This window comes from Condylura cristata, unplaced genomic scaffold (assembly GCF_000260355.1).
Source record: "Condylura cristata isolate star-nosed mole 26May11 unplaced genomic scaffold, ConCri1.0 scaffold00004, whole genome shotgun sequence".
NCBI lineage: Eukaryota > Metazoa > Chordata > Mammalia > Eulipotyphla > Talpidae > Condylura > Condylura cristata.
Window position 1 is genome coordinate 40,152,138 of NW_004567105.1, and position 9,926 is coordinate 40,162,063.

Genomic DNA, 9,926 nt, shown 5'->3' on the forward strand with positions numbered 1-9,926 from the left:
TAACCTGATACTGAATTCCTTCTTTCCCAAAACTTCAGGGTTTGCTCTTCAGGCTTTCATCACTTGATCAGGTGAGTTCCACCCACATAATCCAAATAAAGCAGCTCTACTCACTGATAATAGATATTAACCACATGTACAGAGGGAAAATAAAACCCTTCAAGGCAACACTTGGGTGGTGTTTGGCCAAACAGCTTGACATAATGGTCCAACCAAGGTGACCTGTAATACTAACCACCTTACGGACACCACTTGGAAGTGAGGGTCTGCCCACTTACTCTAGCGTCAAAGATGTGCAAGCCTAGAATCAGCCTCAGGAAATAGCTCATTTCCTTAAGACTTGGCTGCACAAATTATGTTAGATCCCAAGGAGCCTGGAAAAAAACATGTAGTGAACAGCTTGATGCTGATGGGTTTTTTTCATTTGTGATTTGAAATTTAACATTTATTTAGTGTTTTCTGCGCTGTGTTTCTCTTTGTTTTTCTATTTAACCCAGGGAAGTCCTTAATATTTTTTGTTTGGTATAGTAGGTGATCATTTTGAAGGTTTGGTTTGAAAGTTAGAGATTTGGTTTTACTCCTGCAGTTCTCCAGTTGTTAAGCAGGATTTGATTTAGCCTAGAGTGACATCATAAACAAAACTAATTAGCTAGATGAGAGGCTCCTAAAACAGTGACAAGAGACAACTGCAAGCTATGTCTGTTATAGAAACACACCTGGGAATTTGAAGACCTCAGATCTATCTCAGCCTTGTGACTTAACATTTTTCCATTTTTTTTTTTAATTGTGGTGAGCTGTGCAAATTCCAGTTCATTATCTGGTCCAGTACAACAGAACCCTGCTCATACAGCTGTATATGCCCATTGTGCTGAGTGGGTAAATAAGATGCCATTACCACATTGCAAATAAACTCTATCCTTTTTAACCGGGAATGAAAAGAATTATCAGTCCTCCCCCAAACTCCCATAGTTTCTTCATGGTGTTTTCATGTCCAAATATACTCACAACTGTCAGTTTCTGTTGATGTGCAGATTTTTGTTATCACCATTTTTGAGAAGATGCAACAACAGGAACCTAAATAAGAGAAAGCCTGTGTAGATGAATTGGATCTGTAAATTTCGAATGGAGAGATGACAATTAGTTGATCTGGGAAATAATATCTTCAGTGATTCCAAAGCTAAATAGCACATCCCAGCATGTGGGGGTGAGAAGCTTCTGATTCTCAGGTCTGGCTCATGGATCAACTCACTGGTCACATTCTTTTGACTGTCATCCCGAGCAGTAACTATACATAAAAACAGACACTAAATTTCAGAAAATTGGGAGACTGATTTTAGGAGTCTGGGTGAGGGCACACCAATTGGTCAGATCACACCAATTCAGTGTAACTCCTAGATGTTGGATGTAATCATGAGTTACTTTGTAGCAACTTACTAGGTCATATGATTGTGGTTTATCAGATTGCTACACAGTCATATCAGTGGAACAAAAACAGCATTATTTCTTCCTTCTTAATCTAGTTGCCTTCTAGTTCCCTTTATTTTCTTATTGTCTTAGGTAGGACTTCCAGAGTAATGAATAAGAGAGGTGAGGTGTAACATTTTGCACTTCTCCTGATCTTAGCAGGAAAGCTTCTATTGTCTCATTGAATATGATGGTAACTGCAGGTTTTTATAGATATTCTTTATCAAGTTAAATAAGATCTCCTCTAGTCCTAGTTTGCTGAGAGTATTAATCATGAGTAGGTGCAGAATTTTCTCAAATAACTTCTACATCAAATGACAGGATTATTTTTCTCTCTTTAGCCAGTATATATGATAAATTTTATTAATTTAGTTTCAAATGTTGAAATCGGCTTACAAGCCTAACATAAATCTCACTCATTTGGTATATAACTCTTTTATACTTTTTTTTTTTTTTGAATTGCAGTGAGTGTTTTAGAATGAAGTAGGAATTAAAGTAGAGGAGGGAAGGGAAAAAAGAAGGAAAAAAATACACTTCTTACTATAATGAGATAGTCCTTTTATTCAATACATACAGCCATTTACCTTTTATTTTCATACCACATACATTCTCCCCTAGTAATATTGGTTTTGATCCAACAATACAGCTATATGTGCTAAATCAAGTATCTCATTTAAAGAACTAATTTAAAGCTGCTAAGTTTTAGGTGAGCAAGTGCATGATAGGTAGATTCTGGAAAAGATGCTAAAATATCTGTGACCTTATTTGGCTTTCTGAAAAATCTTTTAGCAGAAAATTATTTTATTAATGAATTAAATGTACAAATATAAAACTACATTTTGAGGCAAGTTACTTACATATAAACAGTAACAAAATGTATAAACCCAGTTAATTCTGTCTGATTATTAAAATATTTTTGTAAGACTACTAAATTAAATATAAAACATGTTTACTGAAAGATACAAAATAATAAATTTTTAATATTATGAACTTCAATTTATAAGAAAAAGTGTTAGCAAAGAATTTAAGCTAACAGTGCTACAATGTTTTTATAATGTTTAAAACTTTAAGACATAATAAATTATATTTCTTAATATAAACTCTATCACCATATTCTGGAATTAATTTTTTGTAACAAAAATTATTTCTACAAAGATTACAGGACCAAATAATGGCAAAAGCTAAAAAGCTTGTTTTGTTAGCTGCTTTAGTAAAGTATCAAAATCATCAATTTCAATACAAATGCCACCAACAGGCCACACAGTGGAGGAAGATGGCCGTAGGGAGGAAGTGGTTGGTCCCGAGCCACCTGCACATCCCAGGCTAGCGAGGCAAAGCATCCCCAAGCCCACATGCTTAGCATCTCAGAGAAATGTGAGAGAAAAAAACCCTAGTTTTACCATCTAGGCAACAATGGTGTCAAGTCTGCTATAAGATTAGTTAATTCTTAAGAATCTGTATTAAAAACTATAATAGGACCCCTGTAAATATAGCTGTAACATAGATGATATTTAACCATTAGAAAATGATCCTAAGGGCAATTCCATTGGGGTTTATTTGAGTTCTGCTGGTGTTGATGCAGATGAAGTTGCTGGAGTACCTGCAATGTAAAATAAATACATGAGTAAAGAGGTAAAAGATGATAAAGTAGACAGCTTTTATAAGTTAGAATATTTAAGCTATTTACTTTTAATGTATTTAATTGAGGTATAGTTGACATGTTAACATTATATTAATTTCAGATATAAAACCCAATGAAATGAAATTTGTATATTTGATTGTAAAATGGCCACAATAAGTCATGATACATAGTTACGATTCTTTTTTTCTTTTGATGAGAATTTTTAAGATCTCTCAGCAATTTTCAAATATGCAGTGGGCCTCCCTGGTGATACACGGGGTTAAGTCTCAGCACTATGAGGCTATCAGCAGCCACTGCAGCAAGTTTGATCCCTTGCCAGGGCAATGACCCACATGGTACAGCAGACTTCTCTCTCACCAGCTGCTCCCCTCAGCAGTGTATTTCAATAGATCTGTTTATTCTGCTTCCCACTGTGTCTCTGGTGAATTCCTCTCACACCCTGTACATCTGGCCTTCACCCCAGCACTTGTATGCACAAATAAATGAAACAATAAAAAAGTGTGCAACACAGCATTACTGTTATCATATGCCACAGATTATAACTCTAAGACATACTTATTTTATAACTAGAAGTGTGTTCCTCCTGACCACCTTAACCTATTAATTTCAAATTTAAAAAACTCACATTTCTATAACTGTTTATAAGGTCAATTCTTGAAATGTACCTAAAAATTTAACCCCAAAGACTACCCGCGGGCACAAATCATACATTGCTCTTTAGCTTGTGTCTTTAGACAAGAATGGAGTGTCAGTTGGAGACATGCTAATCCATAACTCTGCCTGCACATGTTGGAAGCTTCTACTGATGTAAATATCCTGAACTGAACTGAACTGAACTGAACTGAACTGAACTGAACTGAACTGAACTGAACTGAACTGAACTTGCAGGGTGAGCACAGCCTCGCAAGAGCAGTGGAGAGGAGAGAATTCAACCTACTAAGTCCACACATTCCCCTAGGTCCAGAGGCTGCTGTGTGCCTCTTAACCCTGTACACCAAATCCTATACACACTTTCACTTATGTCAGCTCTCTCAAATCACAACATTGTGCTAGTTACCTAAAGACAGTGGTTTTTGGGGGCATGCCAATGCCAGACAATGGCTGTCAAAATTGCAATTAAGACTCAAACAAGGGCCCCCCCTGGTGGTGTAGTGGGTTAAAACACAGCACAAAGAAGCTTAAGCCACTTCCGCATGAGTTCGATCCCCGCCTGCCCCGGAGGAGATCCACATGGAGAGGCAGACCTCTCCTGACCCGCCCGCTGCTCCCCTCAGCAGTGTACTTCGTCAATCTGCCTGTTCTGCTCCCCGCTCTGTCTCTGGTGAATCCTCTCACCCACGGCATCTCTGGCCTATACCCCAGTTCTGTACGAATAAATAAATAAATCTTTAAAAAAAAAAAAAAAAAAAAAAAAGACTCAAACAAAACTGTGCCTGGGGCTCTCCCTGGTGGCGCAACGGGTTAAAGCACCACATTTTGAAGCTCTCTGAAGTCACTGTCGCACAAGTGCGATCCCTAGCTAGGGAGCTGACCCACATGGCATGGCAGACCTCTTCAGACCCGCCCGCTGCTCCCCTCAGCAGTGTATTTTGTCAATCTGCCTGTTCTGCTCCCCACTCTGTCTCTGGTGAATCCTCTCATCCGCCAAACCTCTGACCTGTACCCTAGTTCTGTAAGCATAAATAAATAAATCTTAAAAAAAAAAAAAACTGTGTCTGGTGGAGGGAAAGAAAGAAGCCCTGGTGATGTACAGACCACTAGCACAGGCCCTCAGGGACAGTCTTTCACGTGGAAAGAAAAGGCATGCTCGGACTGGCTATCGCTTTTAAAGCTAAGAATTAAGATGGACAGAAGAAGAATCCGGAAACAGAAGGGAGAGCATGTGTCCACCTGAGCTGTGGGGCCAGAAGTTCTGGTGAGGGCAGGAGCCAGGAACCTTCTTCAGTGACACCTTAGCCCCCAACAAATGCGTGAAAGCAGGTCCTCTCCATCAATGCTGGTTTCCCCAGATTACAGTGACTCTGCTTCTTCCTTTGTCTTTCATTGCTTTTGAATGGTTAAAAGGAGTAAGCAGGTCTTGCTGCTGATTTAAACTTATATAACACTTGAAATGATTTATTTTGCAAAAAATGTTTAAAACGTATACTAATAAAATGATAGTATTATCAATAGATCATATATTTTGTTGGTGGTGAAATAAATTCTATCTATAGAAGACCATGCATTAAAAACAATAATACAAATCCTAAAACATCCTGTAGAGGTGCATCTCAGTGCTGGTTGTTTGTATTAACTTCAAACTAGGTCCTCTGTCACTTCTCCATTATTTGAACCCATGTCTTTCATAGAGAGTGTAATGAAATGTATGTGACTAGGTTAAACTAAAATGTTTTGTCTTGTGTAGTATGTAAACTAAAATAAAAGCAACATATTGTAATAATGCAAATGTTCCTCCTTTTGCAGCCCCCAAACTGTACTTCTAGAACTCCAATTTGTTGAAAGAATAGTCAGATCAGAATACATGCGGTTTGGAGAAGGATGTCCCAGGCTACCAAGAGGCTTCAACTTCACATTTAAGAACTCTGCCCAGCAGTTTTTTATGTATATGACACTTTTCCTGTTTGAATGCAAGTTGGTTTCTCTGTGAATACTCACTTGGAGGAGAAGACTCTGTAATAAAGAACAAGTGCATCAGTTGTTCAATGTAATGACACATTGGTTGTTCAAATTTTAAAAGAATCAGCACTTTTGATTACTTAAATTCACAGGACACAAGCTCAAAAAAGAGCATGGTTTAACAATATTGAGTATGAGCCTGTTACTTATTCATCACAAAAAGAGGAGTCTGTCACTAACAGACTGGCTAGCCCACCATAGTGCCAGTGCATGGAGGTGACAACACCCCTTCAGCAGGCCAGGCAGGCAGAGATCCTGCACACACAAAAATCACATTCAATGCTTCAGATGTATGAAGAGTCTTAATATGGTTTAATCAAAGAAATAAAGCCTCAGCAGGAAAAATAAGCTATGTACAGGTAAATGGCCAATTTTCAAGCATCACTTAGTGATGTTCTAGTCATCGCAGGGTCCACATATACTACAGCAGTCTCAACAGGTTAGCTACACTCTGTAGTGTAGGTGTGTAGGACTGTGTAAGTTACATGCTATGATGTTCACATAGGACTAAGCCTGCTAAAGAGCATTTCGCAGACGGTATTCCTCCCTGTGCAGTGACACGTTACTAGAAGTAGAGGAACTAAACATAATACTCAATTAGGCTTTGAGGTGAACGTGCCCATAAAAAGCAAGACTAATACGAACTGTGAGGTGACACATATTTTTAAGAAAAAGACCAACTTAATATTTTTTTGAACAACTAGTTTACAGGGAAACTTCTAAACTTCTTAAAACTTTCATTTCATTACAAATTTTAAGAAATGCTGAAGATAGAATGATTTCTAGTTCAATGGTGAGAGCTTTTCAAAGAACAAGCTTTTTTCTGAAATTAGTTCTGCAGGGACGAGCTAAGAGATAAGAAAAAGTGACTACTATTGTCACAGTGAACAAAAGCCTCAGGGGAGCATCGTGGGGTGACTTTACCCTGGACTTTCTCAGAGCCTTCTGGAACCTCTGAGTCTGGGGCAGCCTCTTCTTCCAGTTGCTCCTCTGGGTCCCGGGTGGAATGAGTGGATGTTGACGTTTTGGAGGTAGCCGATGTTCTGGACATTGTGGATGCTCTAGGTGTCTGTGGGGTCCGCTTTTCTGAGTCAGTTCGCTGCTGTAACCACTCATCCTTGTAGCCATTGCTAATAAGTTTGGAAAAGTTTGTGGGTGAACTGTTCTTCTGACCAGGCCTCAAAAAGAGAAAAACTATTATCAAACACTGATAACTCAGATAAGTGATGATGAACATGGATAAAATAGACGCATTGTCCCTTAAAAATGTAACAGAGGGCTCTCACTGGTGGCGCAACAGCTTAAAGCACCACATTATGAAGCTCTCCGAAGCCACTGCTGCACAAGTTCGATCCTGGCCAGGGAGCTGACCCACAGGGCATGGCGGACCTCTTCTAACCTGCCTGCTGCTCCCCTCAGCAGCGTACTTTGTCAATCTACTTGTTCTCCTCCCCACTCTGTCTCTGGTGAATCCTCTCACCTACCACACTTATGGCCTGTACCCCAGTTCTGTAAGCATAAATAAATAGATCTCTAAAAAGGAAAATGTAACAGATGTCTCTCTCCCCCCACTTCTTCCCTGATTCCTAGTGTGAGCTAATATTCTCTTGGTGCTTGTCACATGTAGTGTTGCTGACTATTTCTCCCCTGCTAGATATGAAACTGTCTGAAGAATCAGTCAGGCAATTAAATATTATTAACTCTAGCATCACAGCTACCTCAAGGAACGTGAGGAGAAACACAGAACTCAGAGTCCTTGCCCTGTATCCAGAAGATGAACCAGCCAGGGCACCTAGAGATTTTGCCTGCTGAATGCAGCATGGAGCCCTCACTCACACCTCACCCCACAGCCCAGCTGTTAGTGATATCAAATGTCAGAACTGAGCACCAACATGTGCAGGGACAACTGGCCCTGTGTTTAAAAGGCAAGCCACTCAAAATGAGCTCCGTTGGACGAGATCCCAGAAGTGGGCCTGAGGCTGCCCTGTGGGGAAAGAACACCAGGGGAGTACCATGTCCATGTGGGATGGGCAGATGCTCATAGGGCTGTGGACAAGAAGGAAGCAAATGGCTTCAGGGGGCAGGGGGTAGAGAGGCTGGGTGAGGGTTTTGCAGGCTCAGCTGTGGGAAATTGTGATGTCGAGTTCACATCCTCAAGACAGTGCTAGTAAGCAAATATCATTGGGCTGCCAATTGCTCAGAATGTAGTTACTGTCACATGTACAACTGGCACTTGGGTAAAAGACCAAAAGTTGGCCCAAGCCCCTTCTGGACAGCGTGGCACTGCCGTGCACTTACATGGGAGGAAAGGAGAGTCTACTTCCTGAAGGGTCTTTGGGGCCGAGTGGGGTCCCCACTTTGCTTGGATTCTTTGAGTTAATGGCTGGCAGCCTCACCTATTGGAAGAAACACACAAATCCTTAGTTGAATGACTAGCATTTAGCAGCAAAGAAAGCTCACAAATGGTAGCATGTGTACAAAACAAACAGGATCAGAATTGCAATGTGATCATTGTTTTCTGGTAGACAGTCACAATACAATGTAAGTCCGTAATAATCCCATTACACACAATGATAGCATAAAAGAGAGTACTCGTAATTTAAAAATAGTTGTTGTCATCAAGGAAAGATGTCATCTAGTCAAGAAAAACAATGGAAACTAACTGTGGGAAATACTCAGGGAAAACCCAGTGTTAACGGGCAAAGAACAGCTCCCCGAGGGCTTGGGCAGAGCCTTGTGGTGGCACAGAAAGGCCCTGGGAAGATGTTGAATTCCGCTACTTGGAATCACCAAGTGGTAACCAGGGTAGAGCAAAGGGAAAGGACACCAACATTAGAGATGTGCTCTTGTCAGTGAGGAGCTGGTGTAGACAACTTGATCCTGGCCAAGAAATACCGGAAGCACAGAGGACACTGGAGGGGAAAGCATGGCATGGAATCCGGGTCTTGTGTATACAGGAAAGCACAGCGCTGCTGGGGATCATGGTGTTTAGGTGGGAGGAGGAGGGGGTGTCCAGGGAGAGTAGAGGTGATCAGAGGAGACCAGTGGGCAGGCATCTGGGCAAATAGCATCTGTATGACTCGGGCCAAGGACAGGGCCACTGAGCAAGGCAGCAAGATTATGTTCACAAGTAGAGTTGGGGACCCGTGAATGAAGCCTGGGTGATGGGAAAGCTGTGTGCTGGTGAAATTTGGATGTGTTGCTGGGAAGAGGCCAGAACAGTTCATGGACGAGGGGGCTTGCGGGCAAGGGGCTACATTTGAATGGAGAATTATCAAAACTTTAGAGAAAAATATAGGAGGAAAGTTTCATGATCTTGGGTTAAGCAAAGATTTTGTAGAAATGATATCAAAAGCAAAACCATTAGTGAAAAGATGGAAGAATCATCAAAATTAAGAACTTCTTTTCACTGCTAAGAAAACAAAGTATAACTACTGACCAAGGATTTATATCTAGGTTGTGTAAAGAAATCTCAAAACTCAGTAGAAAGAGAACTTAATTATAAAATGGGCAAAAGACAGGGCCCTCCTTGGTGGTGCACCGGGTTAAAGCACAGCACTAAAAAGCTAAAGCCACATCAGCATGAGTTCCATCCCTGCCCGCCCTGGAGGAGATCCACATGGCATGGCAGACCTTTCCTGACCCGCCCGCTGCTCCCCTCAGCAGTGTGTTTCATCGATCTGCCTGTTTTGCTCCCCACTCTGTCTCTGGTGAATCCTCTTACCCTCCGCATCTCTGGCTTGTACCCCAGTTCTGTATGAATAAATAAATAAATCTTTTTTAAAAAAATGGGCAAAAGACAAAAAAAAAGTCAGAAAGAGAGAGAAAAAAAAGCCCAGAGCACTGCTTCTTTGCTTCTTTGCTTCACCAATAGAAGGTCTATGGATGAAAAGCAAGCAGCTTAAAAGATCACTAGGGGAAAGCAAATTAAAACCATAATGAGGAGGCAACTATTAGGGGCTTAGGATGCCCAGCAAGATGAACTATTGGAGAGGATGAGGAGTAACTGGTTCTGGCAGTGACATGGGAGTGTGAGAAGGTGCCACCCTTCTGAAAACAGCCTGCAACTTTCTGTGAAGGCAAGACACCATATGACCAGCAATGCATCTCTGGGCATTTATCCACGTGAAGTGAAATGAATAAG

The 9,926-nt window shown here is 40.9% G+C and overlaps 1 protein-coding gene across 1 annotated transcript in view; it reads right to left on the reverse strand.

Moving 5' to 3' along the window:
* Positions 1–2,988: 2,988 nt before the first annotated feature.
* LOC101620055 (chromosome unknown open reading frame, human C7orf57) overlaps positions 2,989–9,926 on the reverse strand; it is a 17,787-nt gene continuing 10,849 nt past the window's right edge. The window contains exons 5-8 of the mRNA XM_004676532.2: positions 8,081–8,178; positions 6,707–6,960; positions 5,762–5,776; positions 2,989–3,064 (exon numbers count right to left, since the gene is read on the reverse strand). Coding sequence (XP_004676589.2) covers positions 3,018–3,064; positions 5,762–5,776; positions 6,707–6,960; positions 8,081–8,178 — 414 coding nt within the window. The 3' untranslated portion in view covers positions 2,989–3,017. The remainder of the gene's footprint in view (positions 3,065–5,761; positions 5,777–6,706; positions 6,961–8,080; positions 8,179–9,926) is intronic.